The sequence below is a fragment of the Lithobates pipiens genome, unplaced genomic scaffold, assembly GCF_037356315.1.
Source record: "Lithobates pipiens isolate NorthernLeopardFrog02 unplaced genomic scaffold, aLitPip1_a1.2 Scaffold_19, whole genome shotgun sequence".
NCBI lineage: Eukaryota > Metazoa > Chordata > Amphibia > Anura > Ranidae > Lithobates > Lithobates pipiens.
Genome location: NW_027507764.1, coordinates 237,374,300 through 237,394,549, shown reverse-complemented (window position 1 = coordinate 237,394,549; position 20,250 = coordinate 237,374,300). Strand labels below are relative to the sequence as shown.

The window sequence follows — 20,250 nt, the reverse complement described above, 5'->3', positions numbered from 1 at the left end:
GAACTGTGTTTTGGTGAATGAGACTGTATAATCTGTGTGTGCAGGTGATGAGAACCTACAAGAGAAAGGTAAATAGACTTAGAGACAGTGCTCCAATTTGTTGCTGAACTGTGCAAAGTTTTACTGGAGTGACTGGGAATATGGGGCGATCAAAGCTCCTAAAAGAAGCAAGGATCACTGAAATGAGAGAGAGCTCTGTGGCTGGAGGGGTTGTTACCGCCTGATCGAACCCCATACATGCCTGAACAGAGTTTGCCAAGGAGAAAGAGGGCTGGGGTTGTCCCTAGCAGCACTTGTGCAATGAGTGCACAGGTGACTATAAGTATGGAGAGTCCACCAAAGTCTGAATCTGTGTTTGGGAAACCATCACTGTGCAAGAAGTGAGCAGATGGCTCTGCTTGCTTGTGGCAACAAAGGAGAAATCTGCGGTGCGGACTTTGTATGGCCTGTGTTACCCTTTGAACATGTTAAAGACTTTTTGGGTGAGTTTGCGATCACTGCTTCCTACAGAGGATGGCCCAAAGGTCGCTGGATTGAGTTGGTTCAGCCTTTTCTGACGGAGGAGTACCAAGATGTGTACCGCTGGATGGGTCATAACTGAGATGTTTACGACCATTTCCTAGGAGCAATTCAATCTAGGGAGCACTGGAAAAAATTCAGTGGGGAGAATGTGGTCTCCCATAGCAACCAGTGAAAGTGTGTTGGCAGAAAGGAGGAGTCACAGCAGAGAAGTGGCTCAATTTTGAGTGAACTGTGGCAGGATGGCTCCCCTGGGTAAGCCGTCGTAGCTGTACGTCGGCTCATTAAGATGCTGTAGCAGGCAGAGGGCTGCACCCACATTGTGTACCCAGAGCCGATGCGCATGCCCGGCAGGCACCTGTGATCGGTCGTGACAGAGCGAGAACCGGGATCTGTGGGTGTAAACCCACAAATTCCGGTTCTGTCAGGGGAGAGGAGAGAGATCGTGTGTTCCTAAGTAGGCACAGCGATCTCTCTCCTCCTCTAGTCAGCCAAATTCTCCCCCACAGCTAGAACACACATAGGGAACACTGTTAACCCCTTCCCTGCCGGTAACATTTATACAGTAATCAATGGCTATTTTTTAGCACTGATCGCTGTATAAATGTCACTGGTCCCAAAAAAGCATCCGATTTGTCAGTCGTAATGTTGCAGTCCTGATAAAAATCGTAGATAACCGCCATTACTAGTAAAAAAAAAATAATAATAATAAAAATGCCATAAATCTATACCCTAGTTTGTAGACGCTATAACTTTTGTGTGAAGCAATCAATATACCCTTATTGCAATTTTAAATTTTTTTTTATAAAAAATATGTAGAAGAATACATATCGGTCTAAACTGATGATTCAATTTTTTTTTTTGGGGGGGGGGGGGGGATATTTATTATAGCAAAAAGTACAATATGTTGTGTTTTTTTTTTTTTTCACTATTGTCGCTCTTTTTTTTGTTTATAACGCAAAAAATAAAAACCAGAGAGGTTATCAAATACCACCAAAAGAAATCTCTATTTGTGGGAAAAAAAAACATAAATGTTGTTTGGGTATAACATCACATGACTGCGCAATTGTCAGTTAAAGCGACGCAGTGCCGTATTGCAAAAAATAGCCTGGTCATTAAGGGGGAAAATTCTTCCAGGGCTGAAGTTAAGGGAAGAAGGCTGTTCAAGCCTACCTGCAGCTTCAGGACCTGGACGACTTGCCACAATTGATGGAACCATGAATTCTGAGATCTACCAGAAAATCCTGAAGGAGAATGTCCGGCTATCAGTTTGTGACCTAAAGCTCAAGTGCACTTGGGTTATGCAGCAGAACAATGATCGAAACACAACAGCAAGTCCACCTCCAAATGGTTCAAATAAAGCAAATTTAGGTTTTGGAGTGGCCTAGTCAAAGCCTGGACCTAAATCCAATTGAGATGCTGTTCATGCTGGAAAACCCTCCAATGTGGCTGAATTAAACCAATTTTGCAAAGAGTGGGCCAAAATTGCTACTCAGCAATGTGAAACACTCATTGCCAGTTATCGCAAATGCTTGATTGCAATTGTATATATAGTGTCTGCAGCATTGTATTTCAAGGAGTATGTATATGTATTGCACAAGCGTGGTTTTTTTTCACACACAAATGTTTGTTATTGTATATCATTGCATGTCACTTCTGCAATAAAGAGCTGCTTGGTGTTTTTGATATAGGAAGGGTTCGACCAGTGATGGTCAACTTGAAAATTATAGAGGTCCTCAAGTGAGGCCCTCGACACTTCCCAAAGGCCACACAATAACTTTGCATTTCCGCACCTGAATACCCAAAAATGTCATTCCAGATTAATTTTCAGCAGCATTTCACAATGCATATTGAAAAAGTTTGATTACAGTAACCTCAAGCATTGGTGTCATTGAGTGCAATAACAACTCCTGTTAATGGTGTCAGGGGACGCAATAATGACACACTACATTGGTGTCAGTGGACTCAGTAATGACCTGCAACACTGATGTCAGTGAATGCAGTAATGGCCACATACCTAATCCGTGTAAAGAAAAAAGATGTGTATACTTGCCTATTTTTGGTTTGTTCCAGTTACTTGAGTCGCCAGCTCTGGTTCCTCAGTGTTGGCGAGTGGCAGCTGCAGGGGAGATGAGAAATCAATGGCAGCAGCTGGGATATAGGAGCCTATGAGTGATGTCATGGATTTGGGAATTCCCAGCCATTGTCAGCTCTGAGACAGGGGAACAAGAGATGCAGGATAGGTAGCTGGGGGGAGGGGGGGCGCATTTTTTAAGCATGATTAGAGTTAGGCTGGACTTCCACTTTAATCCCTCTCTTTCAGTCCAATTCAGTGCGGGGCACAGGCCACATGTTGGGCATTGGGGGGATTAGCTCCTCTACCCGGTTTTTATTAGAGGCCATTCAAATCACACTGCCCTGTGCCACAATGCACAAGCTTGCACACTTGGCTCATTGCAGCATCCTGCGTTAGGCAGTCCATCCAGAATAACTTAACTGCAACTTACCACAGTGCAGGAAAAAATAGGGCTTGCTGCATTTTTTCCACATTGTAACTCACATGGAAATCATGTGTTGTATTGTGTTGCGTTGTGTTGCATTGGGGTTCACTGCAGTAATGCACACTTTACCATGCGATACTGGCTGGTGCGTACATGGCCTTGCCGTCTGACATTATTTCTGAGAATATTGTTGCTTACTTCCTGTCCCAATGATAATATAGTTACCAGGGCAGGAAGCAAGGGGATATCTCCAAGAGGCAAAATAAATGTTTGTGCACTTTTAAGTGCTGCAATTGTGATCTCTATAACTGATCCAGTTGTGGCAAGATGACTGTAACTTAGTCTTGGTGAAATTAGCAGACAGTGACTCAATCCAAATTTTATCTTGAAGATCGTAGAAAGCTTTAATCCCAAAATTGTGCAGATCTTCACAGATGAACATTGGTAGGTCGAAAAAACATAGTACAGTATGTCTACCTCCAGCAACTACATGTGCTCAGAACAGAAACTAAAGACATTCTTATTAGAGGGTGGGACTAGCTATACAGAGCATCTCCTAGCCATGGAGTGAGCAAAGGACAAAATTATTTAAAGGCAAACAAACAATGCATGTGCAACATGTTACTGTGTTTAAGCTTTATATAAATGCAGTAAATATTGACTTTGGTTTGATGAGCAGATTACAGGGGGCATTGCACATGGTTTTTAGCACATTTTTATTACATGATGTAGATTAAAGGCGTAGTTAACCTTTTACGTTTGTTTCCTGCTGAGGTTGTGTTGACTTCTTTTAACCAGTTGCCGAGTGGATAACTGTAAATGTACGTCAGTACTTTACAGTTGAACACTGTCACCGGGATTATGGCATAACCTCAGTATCTTCTTCTTTTTTTTTTTTTTTTTTTTGCAGGCAGCCAGCATTCTAATTGAAATGATCCCAGCGGCGGATTCACTGCAAGATCACTTTTATAGGCAATGGGAGAAGTGCCCCCCCCCCCCCCCCCTGTCACTTCTTAGCAGTTCCCAAGCTTACTGGAGCTGTCGGCAAGATCGTAACTTGATCCGGATAGCGAACACATACGTAAGTCGTGCCCGCATATGAAAACGGTGATCACATGTGAGGTATCGCCACGATCGTTAGAGCGAGAGCAATAATTCCAACTTTTCTGTAACTCTAAACATGTAACCTGTAGAAATGTTTAAACGTCACCTATGGAGATTTTTGAGGGTAAAAGTTTGTCACCATTCCATGAGCGGGTGCAATTTTGAAGCATGACATGTTGGGTATCAATTTACTTGGCGTAACATTATCTTGTAAACAACAAGTGTCAAAAAGAGGCTCGGTCCTTAAGTGCTTAAAAAAGTAACACACATAAATTAGACACAGAAAATCAAATATAAATACAAAATTAAAATCAAATAGTTTAAAAAAACAAAAACAGGGAAACATAGAATGGCAAAGCCTCTGTTTATGTAGGCACATTTTGACTTTTTTTTTTTTTTTGTACAATACAATAAATAGAAGAACCAGACAGAGGGTGCATGGGCTAATAGTATAATACTACTAACAAAAAACCAACAGGTGTATCAAAGCCTGCATCAAAGTATAATAGCAATTTCCAGTCCACGATACATCATCACATCACACAATGGCGGTACAGCTGGAAATCCAACAGACTAACGTGTTTCAAGGACTTTCCTCTTCCTTAGAGCCAGAGCCCTAAGGAGAGGCAAGTCCTCCAAATACGTTAGTCTGTTGGATTTTCCAGTTGTCCCATTATGTGATGTATCTTGGACTAGAAGCTGCTGTTTTACTTTGATGACAAGCTTAAAATCTTTGATACACCTGTTGGTTGTTTGTAGTATATTTACTTACCACCGTATTATTAACAAAGAGATAATAATACGCTTGGCCGATGCACCCTATGTCTTTTTTTTATTTTTTTCAGACAGTGTTTCTACTAACCAGCAGGGAAAAATATAGGCAACTATTGTCTCTGGAGTCTGGGGCCCACTTCCAAGCATCGGAGATTGTGGGGTTGATTTACTGGGGTTGATTTCACTGGAGAGAGAGAAAAACTTGGTGCAAAACAAACAGTTACTAATAAAGAACTAACCAACAGAAATTATGTCAGAAGGCCGCTTTTCTGTTTCACAGTTTCTCTGTAAACATATTTCAACTGACATTGAAAATTTATACAAAAAAAAAGAGATCTAACAACCAGCAAAATAGCAAAGGACCTTATATTTTGCAATGTAAACTTATTTTAAGTTTTAACTTTACAGTCCGCTGTAATTGAAAAATTCAAATACATTGCAAAAGTGGCACAACTAGACAATTTTAGCATAGAAAATTGGACTATGCTTTCTATTTAGGTAAAAATGGCAGATTTAGCTTTAAGAACAAAAGTTGTTCAGCTTTCTCACAGGAGTGACGGTTCTTCTACTCATGAAGAATATGAGATGCTAGACTGAATAGTCTCTCACTCTCTTTACTGGTGCTTGAGGCGGATAAATCTGTGTGCAATCTGTGCAAGCAATGGAAAAGGTTCTTTGTTCATGTGCCAGTACTCAAGGGGATTGTTGCTTCTGGTGATAGGTAGTTCAGATAAATAAATCTCCAGCTGTTGGTTAGCTGCATTTTTTGTGGCACTGCTATGGAGTGGGGTACGTTTGTGTAAAATTTTGTGAAACATATCAGATAGCGAGGGAGTGTGTTCCTCTTCACTTGTATGTGACTGTTTCTCTGGTACACTTTCCTCTGTGCTGCACCTCCAATCTCCTTCACCAGATGCTTCCATCACCTCCAGTTTTGCCTGTATCATTTCATGGATGCTGCTTTTTCTCTGCATTAAAATAATGTCCTTTAAATCGAGTATTTAGAACTGTTGCAATGCAGTACAGAGGGTTGGACTGAAACAATTTAACAGTCGCCAGTAGAGTGGTTTTAGACATTTTTACACAATGGTCTGTTTGTGCCTCTTTTACTAGCAGACACTTCAGTGCAGCAATCAAGGGAATAACTTCAGCAATGGAAGCATTAGTTGAGCTTATTTCTTTTGTTAACTCTTCAAATGGAGTTGGAGACAAACTATTTTTAAGTAACATCCACTGAGCTTCCCTCAATGTTGCTGGCAGTTCGTGATCTGCAATGTACGCAGCTAAAATACTCTTTTGTTTGAGAAGACTTTGCAGCATATAGTAGGTGCGGTTCCAATGAGTGGCCACATCTTGCTGCAGTTGTTTTAGCCCTGGTTCACACTGGAGCGTTTTGACATGCGATTTGACATGTCCTAATCGGTGCAACGCTGCATCTGACGCGCTGCACTGAATTAAAAAAATTGTTTCTGTACTATGGTTTTGGGCTGCGATTTACATTGACATCTGTGCAGAAACCTGCACAGATGTCTCTAAAAGTGCAGCCGAAATCGGGACTGACATGTGGTAGTGAAATCATTGGAGTTCAGCTGAACTCGCACAGCTTCATTCCCGCAGCTCAGTGTGAACCTAGGCTCAGTGGCATTCCAAACTGTATCTGCAAAGCTTGTAATCTGTAATAAGCAAGCAGAGAATGCTTAAAGTGACCCACAATTTTTATTCCTTTTGCTACTCTGAAATGGTGCGCTGCCTCAGCAATCTCTCATTCACAGCCTACTGTAGAGTATGTGCCATGTGCTTTATGCTTTTAAATTCACTCATAGCCTTTGCCATGTTATGTGCATTATCTTGGACAATCAGATACACTTTAGACTTCTCAATGTACCAAGTGTCGAGCATGGTTTTAAAGCATCAGATATTGCTGCTGCAAGTGTGTGTGATCCAATAAACTCACGTGCGTTAAGTAGGATGTTTTGCAATTGAAATTTGGCATCTATCCACTGCGCTGTCAAGCTAAGCATGCTCGTTGGACTGATGTCTGAACTCCAAATGTTGGTAGTAAAAAGCGTTGGGATGTCAGTAAGCCGTGAGCTCATGAACATGTTTTGCAACACTGTCAATTCAGGTAGACAGGTATCTGCAAAGTAGCGTCTGATAGGTAGTGTGTAAAGTGTCTCAATATGTTGTGTGAGCCTGCGGAATCCAATGTCCTCCACAATAGAGAATGGCTGGTCGTCTAATGCAATAAATTCCATGATTTTGTCTGTAATGCCACGTGCTTTGGGACTGTCAGGCCGCGTACACACGCGGGGACTGTTCGCCCAACTTTGTCCGTCAAACAGTTTCAGCAAACAGTCCGCTCAAAATTAGCATGGACGGACATGGCCACACACGACGAACGAACAGTTTGCTGAAACCGTGCGCGATGACGTGAACGGCACGTACGACGGGAAGAAAAATACGACGTCCTATACACTGCATTATAACTTTTGGCGTGTAAATCCTTTCTGAGCATGCGCGGAACTTAGTTTGACGAACAAGCCTACACACGAGGGGACTGTTCGCTGAAACAAAGTTTCAGCGGACAGTTTTTCGGAATTTCCGAAAAACCTTGTTCAGCGGACTGTTCGCTGAAAGCCCACACACGGGCGGACTGTCCGCCGAAACACTGTTCAGCGGACAAAGTTGGCCGAACAGTCCCCGCGTGTGTACGCGGCCTCACTTGTACATTTTTTAGCCTTTTGTAATGGAAATTTGTAGGTTCTGTATATAATTGTATTCTATTTTATATGTATTGCACAATGCCCTCACTGTGCACACGGCACTAATAATGTTTTCAGTACATGTTTTGCATTCTTTCGAGTTCTGATTAGAATTAGCCTGCCTATGTAACGCCCCTTGTTACCATAAACGTACAATTGTAATGTTAATGTGATACCTACGTAATCATGTGTATAAAAACCTTCACATGCGTCATAATAAAGGAGAACGGTTATTTGGAAAGATGCTGAGCGTATCTTTTGTGTCTGTTCCCTACTGCAGTAGTTGTTATTAATTTGGAACCACTAATCAATATGAGGATAGGATATGAGGACATTTTTTTTTTTTTTCCGTTTGTTATAACATTTTGTTTTCTCCTTCACTGATGGGCACTGATGAGGTGGCACTGATACGCACTGATAGGCGACACTGATATGCAGCACTGATGGGCATCGATAGGCTACTCTGATATGCGTCACTGATGTAAACTGATAGGGGGCACTGATAGACAGCACTGATGAGGAGGTACTGACGGGCATTACGGATGGGCACTGACAGGTGTTTCTGATGGGGCACTGGCGATTTGCGTGTGCACTGACTGGCAGCTGATGGGCACTGATTTGCAGCTGTGGTGGTCATTTCTGATGTGGGCTGCACTGATAATAAATGTGCTGATTATCAGTGCACACCTCGTCTCTGACAGGAGAGCTGCCCATCAGCTCTCCCTGTCAGCGCGAACCAAGGAAAAACCAATTACCGGAACTTCCTGGTTCACGTTGTGATCAGCTGATCACATGGTAAAAAGCCTCCATCAGAAGCTCCTTACCATGATCGGAGATGCGGTGTGCCAGAGTGGCACACCACTGATTGCCATGCTGCTCACCCCCGCGGGTGCACTAGCTTGTTATCCTGGAAGTGGTTGAAGCGTTTGTTACCCTAAAAAAAAAAATATTGGATACTGTTGCTTTAAAGCATGTTATACAGCCATTTGGCCTCCTGTATCACCTGAAATACCTGGCTGATCCTGCTTGGTTCTACCCTTCCCTCTGTAAACTGACCACGATTTATCATGGCTGCTGAGCTCTGACACTGTGGTCAGTTTACGTGCCTACTTCATCCGCAGCTCTCCTCTCTGCTCTCCACTGTCCCCCCCCCCCTCCCTGCCTGTCAGCTAGTGACAGTGTCCGTCCCTCCACTCCTGCAGCTAGAATAACATTTACATCTTCACACAATCCTTTGTGTTTCCTAATGCTGTGTGCCCCTGGTTATGCTTTATTGGAAAAAAAAATGGCGTCTATGCCTTATGTCAGAGCGCTTATCTGCCGCTCTCTTTCTCTCATCTCGACTGATGTCAGCGGGGCGAATTCTCGGCCCCTCCCACTGCAGCTGTCAGATGAAGAGAGGAGAGAAGCGTCCGGTCACGTGCGCTCTGAAATCTGAATTTTTTTTTATAAAACGCACACTCAGGGGCACACAGGATTAGGAAACAGAGAAGATTATATAAAGATTATGTAGTGGCTTAACAACCACTTGCCGACCAGCCGTTGCACTTATACTGCGGCAGGGCGGTTCTATTGTGCAAATCGCTATACGGCTCTCTGTGTAATAGATACAGTGGGCACGTGCTCCCGCAGCACCATTCCAGAGCTGATGCGCAAGGCCAGCAGCCGCGATGTCTGCCGACCACCAGCGATCGCTCCACAGAGAGCCAGAATTGGGGATCTGTGTGTATAAACAAAGCAGATCCCCGCTCTGACAGGGGAGTAGAAAGAGATCGCCTGTTCCTAGTGATTAGAACAGCAGTCTCTCTGTACTCCCTGTCAGTCCACCCCCCCAGTTAGAAACGCCTCCCTAGGACACATTTAACCCCTTGATCGTCCCCCAGTGTTAACCCCTTCCCTGCCAGTGTCATTTTATACAGTAACCAGTGCATTTTTATAGAACTATTTGCTGTATAATTGTCACTGGTCCCAAAAAAGTGTCAAAATTGTCCAAACTGTCTGCCACAATGTCGCAGTCCTGCTAAAAAACGCTGATCACCGCCATTACTAGTATAAGTATATTTTGTAGACACTAACTTTTGTGCAAACCAATCAATATATGCTTATTTTTTTTTAAAAAATTTTACCAAAAATATGTAGCATACATATTGGCCTAAACTTGGAAATTTTTTATTTTGGCTATTTATTAAAGCAAAGGGTAAAAGATATTATTTTTTTTTAATTCTGTGATTTTTTGTTTATAGCGCAAAAATAAAAAAAGCAGAGGTGATCAAATGCCATCAAAAGAAAGCTCTATTTGTGGAAAGAAAAGGACATCAATTTTGTTTGGGTACAATGTCGCATGACCAAGCATTTGTCAGTTAAAGCGATGCAGTAACAAGAAAAGGTCTGGTCATTAACCACTTCAGCCCCGGACCAATAAACACCTTAAGGACCAGAGGTCTTTTTCCAATTTCGCACTGCTTTAACTGGTAATTGCGCGGTCATGCAATATTGCACCCAAACGAAATTTGCGTCCTTTTCTTCCCACAAATAGAGCTTTCTTTTGATGGTATTTGATTGCCTCTGCGATTTTTTTTTTTTGCGATATAAATGGAAAAAGAGCGAAAATTTTGAAAAAAAAAAGATATTTTCTTCTTTTTGTTATAAGAAAAATCGAATAAACTAAATTTTAGTCATACATTGAGGGCAAAATTTATTCAGCCACATGTCTTTAGTAAAAAAATGTCAATAAGCGTATATTTTTTGGTTTGCGCAAAAGTTATAGCGTCTACAAACTAGAGTACATTTTCTGGAATTTACACAGCTTTTAATTTATGACTGCCTATCTCATTTCTTGAGGTGCTAAAATGGCAGGGCAGTACAACCCCCCCCCCCCCCCCCAAATGACCCCATTTTGGAAAGTAGACACCCCAAGGAAATTGCTGATGGGTATGTTGAGCCCATTGAATATTTATTTTTTTTTGTCCTAAGGGATTGAATAATGACAAAAAAAAAAATAATTTTTACAAAAAGTTGTCACTAAATGATATATTGCTCACACATGCCATGGTTATATGTGGAATTGCACCCCACAATATATTCCGCTACTTCTCCCGAGTATGGGGATACCACATGTGTGGGACTTTTTGGGAGTCTAGTCGCGCACGGCACCCCGAAAACCAATCACCACCTTCAGGATTTCTAAGGGTGCAAATTTTTGATTTAACTCCTCACTACCTATCACAGTTTCGAAGGCCATAAAATGCCAAAATAGCACAAAACCCCCCAAAATGACCCCATTTTGGAAAGAAGACACCCCAAGCTATTTACTGAGAGGCATGTTGAGTCCATGGAATATTTTATATTTTGCCACAAGTTGCGGGAATATTACAAACTTTTTTTTTTTGCACAAAGTTGTCACTAAATGATATATTGCTCACACATGCTATGGGCATATGTGAAATGACACCCCAAAATACATTCTGCTGCTTCTCCTGAGTACGGGGATACCACGTGTGTGGGACTTTTTGGGAGTCTAGCCGCGTACGGGACCCCGAAATCCAAGCACCGCCTTCAGGATTTCTAAGGGCATACATTTTTTATTTTACTCCTCACTACCTATCACTACCTATCACAGTTTTGAAGGCCATAAAATGCCAAGATGGCACAAAACCCCCCCAAATGACCCCATTTTGGAAAGTAGACACCCCAAGCTATTTGCTGAGGTCCATGTTGAGACCATTGAATATTTTTTTTTTTTGTCCCAAGGGATTGAATAATGACAAAAAATAAAATTTTTTTTTTTTTTTACAAAAAGTTGTCACTAAATGATATATTGCTCACACATGCCATGGTTATATGTGGAATTGCACCCCAAAATATATTCCGCTACTTCTCCCGAGTATGAGGATACCACATGTGTGGGACTTTTTGGGAGTCTAGTCGCGCACAGCACCCCGAAAACCAATCACCACCTTCAGGATTTCTAAGGGTGCAAATTTTTGATTTAACTCCTCACTACCTATCACAGTTTCGAAGGCCATAAAATGCCAAAATAGCACAAAACCCCCCAAAATGACCCCATTTTGGAACGTAGACACCCCAAGCTATTTACTGAGAGGCATGTTGAGTCCATGGAATATTTTATATTTTGCCAAAAGTTGCGGGAATATTACAAACTTTTTTTTTTTGCACAAAGTTGTCACTAAATGATATATTGCTCACACATGCTATGGGCAGAAGTCAAATTACACCCCAAAATAAATTCTGCTGCTTCTCCCGAGTACGGGGATACCACATGTGGGGGACTTTTTGGGAGCCTAGCCACGTACGGGACCCCGAAAACCAAGCACTGCCTTCCGGATTTAAATATAAAATGCTACCAAAAAAACTGTTAGCGATCGCAGGGATCAGGCCTGACTCTGCGATTGCTGCAGTTATGTGTTTAGTGTTTTGTAAGTAACAGTGATCGATCGATACTGCACTTGGGTGGGCTGGGCAGAGGGGCAAAACACAGGTGCTAGCAGGTATCTGGGCTGATCCCGCTAACAATGCGTTTTTTTGGAACCCTGAACTGCTGGGGACGCTAGTATAGATCTGATCAGATCAGATATTGATCTGTTCAGATTCTATACCACTACGGGAGGTGTATGCTTTGCGCGTGGGTACACTAACCTAGCGCTGCCTGGGGCGACGCAGACCCTGACCCTAAAACCTAATTGATATCACCCGCCGGGTGATCAGGGGGTTAAACCTTTATTGGGTAATAAATGGTGGGTGCCCTGATGCTATAAAAAGCAAACTAACCAGAGTCACCCGTAACACTTATACGGTGATCAGTGGTGAAAGGGTTAACTAGGGGCAATCGGGGGTTCAAATTTTTATTAGGTAGTATATGGGGGTCCCTGGCGCTATATAAAAACCTGACGGGGAACCTAAATAACTAACTGGCTAACCAGCGTCACCAGTGACACTTATACTGTGATCGCTGGTGAAAGGGTTAACTAGGGGCAATCAGAAGGGGTTAAAACCATTATTGGGTAGTATATCGGGGTACCTAGCGCTATAAAAACCTGGCGGTGAACCTAAAAAAATAACTAGCTACCTAGCGACAGTAGCGACACTGATGCAGCGATCAGAAAAATGATCGCTTAGTGACACTGGCAAAAGGGGGTGAAAGGGTTAACTAGGGGCAATCAGGATGTTAAAACCATTATTGGGTAGTATATCGGGGTACCTAGCGCTATAAAAACCTGGCGGTGAACCTAAAAAAATAACTAGCTACCTAGCGACAGTAGCGACACTGATGCAGCGATCAGAAAAATGATCGCTTAGTGACAGTGGCAAAAGGGGGTGAAATGGTTAACTAGGGGCAATCAGGATGTTAAAACCATTATTGGGTAGTATATCGGGGTACCTAGCGATATAAAAACCTGGCGGTGAACCTAAAAAAAAACTAGCTACCTAGCGACACTAATGCAGCGATCAGAAAAATGATCGCTTAGTGACAGTGGCAAAAGGGGGTGAAAGGGTTAACTAGGGGCAATCAGGATGTTAAAACCAGTATTGGGTAGTATATCGGGGTACCTAGCGCTATAAAAACCTGGCGGTGAACCTAAAAAAATAACTAGCTACCTAGCGACAGTAGCGACAATGATGCAGCGATCAGAAAAATGATCGCTTAGTGACAGTGGCAAAAGGGGGTGAAAGGGTTAACTAGGGGCAATCAGGATGTTAAAACCATTATTGGGTAGTATATCGGGGTACCTAGCGATATAAAAACCTGGCGGTGAACCTAAAAAAAAACTAGCTACCTAGCGACACTAATGCAGCGATCAGAAAAATGATCGCTTAGTGACAGTGGCAAAAGGGGGTGAAAGGGTTAACTAGGGGCAATCAGGATGTTAAAACCAGTATTGGGTAGTATATCGGGGTACCTAGCGCTATAAAAACCTGGCGGTGAACCTAAAAAAATAACTAGCTACCTAGCGACAGTAGCGACAATGATGCAGCGATCAGAAAAATGATCGCTTAGTGACAGTGGCAAAAGGGGGTGAAAGGGTTAACTAGGGGCAATCAGGATGTTAAAACCATTATTGGGTAGTATATCGGGGTACCTAGCGATATAAAAACCTGGCGGTGAACCTAAAAAAATAACTAGCTACCTAGCGACACTAGCGACACTGATGCAGCGATCAGAAAAATTATCGCTTAGTGACACTGGCAAAAGGGGGTGAAAGGGTTAACTCTAGGGGCAATCAGGGGGTTAAATCTTTATTGGGGGGTGATAAGGGGCTACCCTGGACCTAACACTAACTGCCCTGACAGTTTTTACTTTTACAACTGACACTGAATGCATTGATCAGTAAAGAAATGATCAATGCAATCAGTGACACTGTGACTGGGGGGGGGCGGGGGGGATCGGGGGGGGTTTGTGTACCTATGTGTACCTATGTGTCAGTGTTGTGTTTTGGTGCACTTACTTTTAGTCTTCTCCTCGTAGTCCGGTCAAAAAGACCGCCCCGAGGAGAATGACATAACTTCCTCCTTCCTGTGTAAACAATACACAGTGGGAGGAAGTTCGTCATTGGCCAGGAGCGATCGAGAGGGGGTGGCCAGAAACCAACGGCCATCCCCTCATCACGGATCGCTCCTGGAGGGAAACGGACCGCCGTATCCAGCGGGAGGGGGTCTGATCGGACCCCCCACACGCTGGAAGGCAGGCACGTACATCTACGTGCTTGTGCCTGCCTGTGCCATTGCGATGACGTATAATGGCAATACGGCGGTCCTTAAGTGGTTAAGCGAGTAAATCCTTCAAGGGCTGAAGTGGTTAAAGGGGTTGTAAAACCTCAAGGTTTTTCACCTTTATACATTCTTTGCATGAAGGTAAAAAAACCTTTAGTGTAACAGCCCCCCAGTGCCCCTGTTTTACTTACCTGAACCCTGTCTTTCCCGCGTCAGGAACGAGCACAAGAGCTCCAGCCAGTGTCTCGTGTCCTGTTTGGATAGATTCATAGCAGCGCAGCCATTGGCTCCCACTGCTGTCAATAAAATCAAATGATGCGGTGGCTAGGCCGAGTTCTGCTGTCTGTGTCAATAGATGCAGCAGCAGGACACAGGAGCATGCCCGCACGGGTGCCCCGAGGGGGAGCACTTCTCCAATGGGGCACTCGGGAAGAAGAGGAGCCAGGAGCGCCGCTGACGGAACCCAGAAAAGGAGGATCAGGACTACTCTGTGCAAAACCAACTGCACAGAGGAGGTAAGACATGTTTATTTTAAAAAATAAAATTAAAAATATTTACACTTGGATATCCTTTAGGGCATATAGAGTCTGCGATCCCGATGGTCCCAATCCAAGCTAAGTTGCTTCTGGAGACTCTGTCCACTCCTGGCTGGCTCGCCAAAAAAGTTATGAATTTTTCTGTTTGAGACACTGAGATAAAAATTAACTCTGTATACACAGGAACAGACAAACAGGACACAAACCCTGTGTTTAAAGTATCTGTTCTCCCTAAGTTTATTATTACATTCCATTTTACACAGAAGATAATAGGGTGGTGTGAAATGTTAATAAAAACCAGCAAATAGAATATTGTCACATTTCAAATGTCTGCAGCTATCTCTGCTGTTGGGAAACTAGCAGAGGGGAGAGGTAAGATGGAGCATTCTAGTAAAAAGTTCAGTCTGTGTATGATATGGATATTGCAAACAAAATGGATTATCTTGTGCTTAAATGAACAATACAGTAAAATTCTATGTCACCCTGGTATTGTTTGAAGGAATATGATTAATTTCTAAATTATGCTGAAGATAATTTACCTTTTTTTTTTTTTTTCTTTCTTTAGTATCGAAAATGTAAATCATGGGATCAGTTGCACAAAGAGCATATTAACGCTGGACGTACTGTGCAAGTAAGTAAAAAACGAAATGCATACTTATGTGCAGTCTTTGGGAAGCCATAGGTTGCTGATGTACTTGATACCCTGAGATCTTGCCACACTTATAACATCTTAAAGTACTACTGGAGATGAATGAATTAGGTACAATGTTTGCAGGTGCAGCACCCCTTGGAGATCATTCTGATCACAAAATCTACCATCTCACCTGGAAGGCCTATTTTTCTTAGTTGGAGTCAAGGAAATGATTCATTTAACCACTCCAATACCCGGCCATAGTCATATGACGGCCACAAATGGGCTCTCCCATCCTGGGTGGATGTCATACAACGGCCTCGGTATTTTGCCCCTCACCTTTTTGTAAATATTTTTTTTTTATCTTTTCATGTGACAACAGTGAAGAAATTACACTGCTACAATGTAAAGTAGTGAGTGTACAGCTTGTAGAACAGTAAAAATGTGCTGTCCCCCTCAAAATAAGGCAACACACAGCCATTAATGTCTAAACCACTAGCAACAAAAGTGAGTACACCCTTAAGTAAAAAATGTCCAAATTGGGCCCAAAGTGTCAATATTTTGTGTGGCCACCATTATTCTCCAGCACTACCTTAACCCTCTTGGGCACGGAGGTCACCAGAGTTTCACAGGTTGCCACTGGAGTCTTCTTCCACTCCTCCACGATGACATCACCTTCCATTTGAGGAACCCCCACAGATGCTCAATAGGGTTTAAGTCTGGAGACGTGCTCGGCCAATCCATCACCTTTACCCTCATCTTCTTTAACAAGGCAGTGGTCATCTTGGAGGTGTGTTTGGGGTCATCATTATGCTGGAATACTGCTCCTCCCAGTCTGCAAAGAGAGGGGCTCATGCTCTGCTTCAGTATGTAACAATACATGTTGGTATTCATGGTTCCCTTAATTAACTATAGCTCCCCAGTGCCTGCAGCACTCATGCAGCCCCAGACCATGACACTGCCACCACCACTGTAGGCAAGACACACATGTCTTTGTACTCCTCACCTGGTTGCCACCACACACACTTGACACCTTCTGAACCAAATGTTTCTGCATAGTGGTGTCAGGAATAAATCTACCTTTACATCACCTCATGAGCACAACATTAGTTGTAGTGAAGGTAATAATACTATCCCCATCTTTTATCTGTCAAAAACATTTAAAATATTATCGCGGGGGGGGGGGGCATGCGCGGCACGAACTGGAAAGGAAGCACAGGCTGAGAGCTCCGTGACAAGCGGAGGTGAACAGCACTTCCCCAGGGCTAAAAACACAGCTTTTTCACCTGGATTTACTCCGCACCCCTGGCAGAACACTCAGCGCATGCCGGGACCCAAAAATCGCCACAGCACAACGGCTCAGAAGTCCCTAATGACCTATTTGCTGAGGGTGAGGGAGCAGAGAGAGAGAGTCTCACATTGATGTACGACAAATTAGCTCAGAAATTCCAATCTGAGCTGCACAAATCTAACAACACACTCTCCCTGGAGATTGCAGCCCTGGGCAGCAGAACCGATTTGCTTGAGACCAAGCACGACGAGCTAGCTCTGGTCTGCTCCGACCTCAGAAAAGATGAGGAGGCTTTATCTGAAATGGTGTCCCAACTTCAAGCTCATATCGAGGACCTGGACAACAGGAACAGGCGTAATAATCTTAGGGTACGGGGGTCCCTGAATCTGTGACTGACTTGCTTCCGACTGTCCAGAAACTATTTCAATCTCTCTTACCCAAGGCCCCACTTTCGGCCTTTGCCTGTGACAGGATCCATAGGGCCCTGCGCCCTCCCCCTCCTCCCGAGAAGCCCCCGAGAGACATTGTGCTATGCCTCAAGGACTTCCTGATAAAAGAAGATATCCTTCATGCCGCAAGAAATACCCCGAACACACGTTTTGGAGGGCACCCCTATCCAAATATACCCTGACATCTCCCCCACTACGCTGGACAAACGCAGGAAGATGAAGGAGGTCACCCCTGTGCTCCAATCTGCCAGAATTTGTTAGTGATGTGGGTTCCCTTTAAGCTCCAAGTCCCTCACAATGGCACGACTTACACCGTTACCACGCTTAATGTGGGAAAGGAGCTTCTAGTAAAGCTGGGCCTTCTGGATGCTGCAACACTACCGATAAAGCCATCCACCCCACGCCACTCCACCATCTGGGCCACCCCACCTCCCAGGAGGGACCGCCAGACCTGAAGATGAAGCTACGACTGACTTTATCACTTGGCTGTTGTTCTAAAAGCACTCCCACTATGCTTTCAAGCCACAACCGTCTCCCGCCTCTGAGCTGAATCTCGGTTCCGTCCACTGGTTTGTCCCCCGGCTCCACACCCCGCAGCAGGCCTCCCCACAGCTCTTCTACGTCAGGGCTGGTGAGACTCTTGCAGGTAACATCGCATAGAGACTTGAGTAAGATGCTGCACTGCTGGACTCGTGGGTTAGGAGTTATGGACCTCACAGTCCACGCTAATTTTGTTCTTTGGATCATTGGGAGTTCTTCTCCCCTGGCCCCCAGCCATTTTTTGGCCTAGTTACGTGGTAATTGTTCGTATGTTTTCTATTACTTTTTCTCACTTTTTTTTTCTATTTTTTTTTTTTTTGAGTTTTTAATCTTGATGTTTCTTCCCAGAGAAGACATTAGTGCAGTAATTACACCGTATGTGTATGCTTACTTGGGTTTGCCCTTACTTATCCACAACATGCTCAAAGTATATTTTCTTGTAGCTTTGTTGGTCTGGTACATGGACACCCCTCTTGGCCTGGACTCTCCCCCACCCCACGGCTTCCTTCCCTTACACCACCATGGGCCTTAAAATTATAACTCATAATGTTAGGGGGTTCAATTCCCCACAAAAGAGAAAGAAGGCCTTTAGGACATACAAGCCCCTGTGAGCGGATGTCCTCCTTTTGCAGGAGACACATTTCTCCACTAATAACCATCCTTCCTATTTTGAAAAGTCGTACAAACAATGTTTTTTCACTACTTTTGGGTCCAGGGCCAGAGGGGCAGCTATTTTCATAAAAAACTCTGTGTTGTTTCTGGTACAGCAAACTTATATTGATCCACATAGTAGGTTTGTTATAGTGCAAGGCTCCATACAAAACAAAACCCTGACTCTAGCTTCAGTATACGCCCCTAATGCCTCTCAGGCTTCACTCTTCAAGAGCTTCTTCCAGGTTCTGGAAAGGTTTCACTCACCTCACGTGTCGGTAGGGGGTGATTTTAATTTAGTGGCTCACTCAGTGCTGGACAGGTCACGAGTAGGCTCAACCTCCAATGCATTTCCCAAATCCCTCCATCATTCCCTTAAAACCCAGCAACTGACAGATGTTTGGAGGGCTCACAATACTGGCTCCCGAGAATACACTTTCTACTCCTACCCTCACGATAGCTACTCCGGCCTAGATTACTTGTTTTACACACCTGCCCTACTTACAAACTCTTCTTCTTCGAACATACACATTTGCCCCTGGTCGGATCACCATATGGTATCTAGCCATCTCTCCTGTATAGGTCTCCCCCACGCCAACAGAATTTGGCGCATTAATGACTCGCTCCTTACAGATCCCTTTGTGCACACACAACTGGCTGAATGCCTCACTGAATATTTCGGACTCAATGACATAGACGATATCTCCCCTACGACCCTCTGGGCAGCCCATAAGGCTGTTATGAGGGGTCATTTGATTGAAATTTCCACCACCAGAAAACAACAAAAGACACAAGAAGCTCAAAAACTCACCGCAGACCTAGGTACACTTTATCATAGATATAGCCAAGCCCCGTTAACCCAAATCAACGACAAAAAAAGAGCCTTGGACACTATACTTTCGGAACACACCAAAAAATCCCTCATGCTTTCTCCTTCACAGCAACTCAGCCTCCACTATGTTTGCTCGCAAGCTAAAGCAGCAAACCCAACCAAAACACCTATACAAATTAAAAGACATGAATGGCAACCTTTCTTCCCATCCTAAAGACATTCTACATATGTTCTCCTCTTTCTACCAAAAACTGTATTCGGCTCCACACTCACCCTCTCCCGATTCTCCCCAGTCTTGGTTAGACCTCCTGACGCTTCCCCAACTCTCGGAGGAACAGTTACAGATCCTTAACGCCCCATGCACTACAGAAGAAATGACCACCATTATATACTCTCTTAAACCCTCTAAGACCCCTGGCCTGGATGGATTCTCGGCTACCTATTACAAGAAATTTGCTGACTCCCTACTCCCCAAAATGACCAAACTATAACTTTATCCTACAAGGGAAACATTTTCCAGATGAGATGCTTATGGCTAACTTATCCCTTATACCTAAACCCGGAAAAGACCATACCCTACCACAAAACTTTCGGCCCATCTCCTTTATCAACAACGACCTAAAAATCTTTGGATGCATCTTAGCAGATCGTCTGGCCTCAGTCATTACCACATTGCTATCCCCTGAACAAACAGGCTTTATACCCTCTAGGCAAATTACCGACAACATTCACTTGGCCTCCAACATTATTCAGGATGCTGATAACAACTCCAAGAAGGTCTTTTTGTTGAGCTTGGATATTAACAAGGCCTTTGACAGTGTCCTTTGGCCCTAGTTAGAGACAATTCTAAATTTGGTTTCAGCAGAGAATTTCTTCACGGATTTAAGGCCCTGTACCACTAACCCCGTACAAATATCAAAATCCCTGGCTG

The 20,250-nt window shown here is 43.6% G+C and overlaps 1 protein-coding gene across 11 annotated transcripts in view; it reads left to right on the top strand.

Moving 5' to 3' along the window:
- Positions 1-20,250, top strand: part of STX17 (syntaxin 17) — a 176,563-nt gene that overhangs the window by 42,442 nt on the left and 113,871 nt on the right. For 10 of the 11 annotated variants that reach the window (XM_077491811.1, XM_077491803.1, XM_077491806.1 and 7 more), the window contains 2 exons: positions 3,931-4,101; positions 15,491-15,556. In XM_077491811.1, the coding sequence (XP_077347937.1) occupies positions 3,931-4,101; positions 15,491-15,556 (237 nt within the window). The remainder of the gene's footprint in view (positions 1-3,930; positions 4,102-15,490; positions 15,557-20,250) is intronic. The other variant, XM_077491812.1, reaches the window with a different exon arrangement.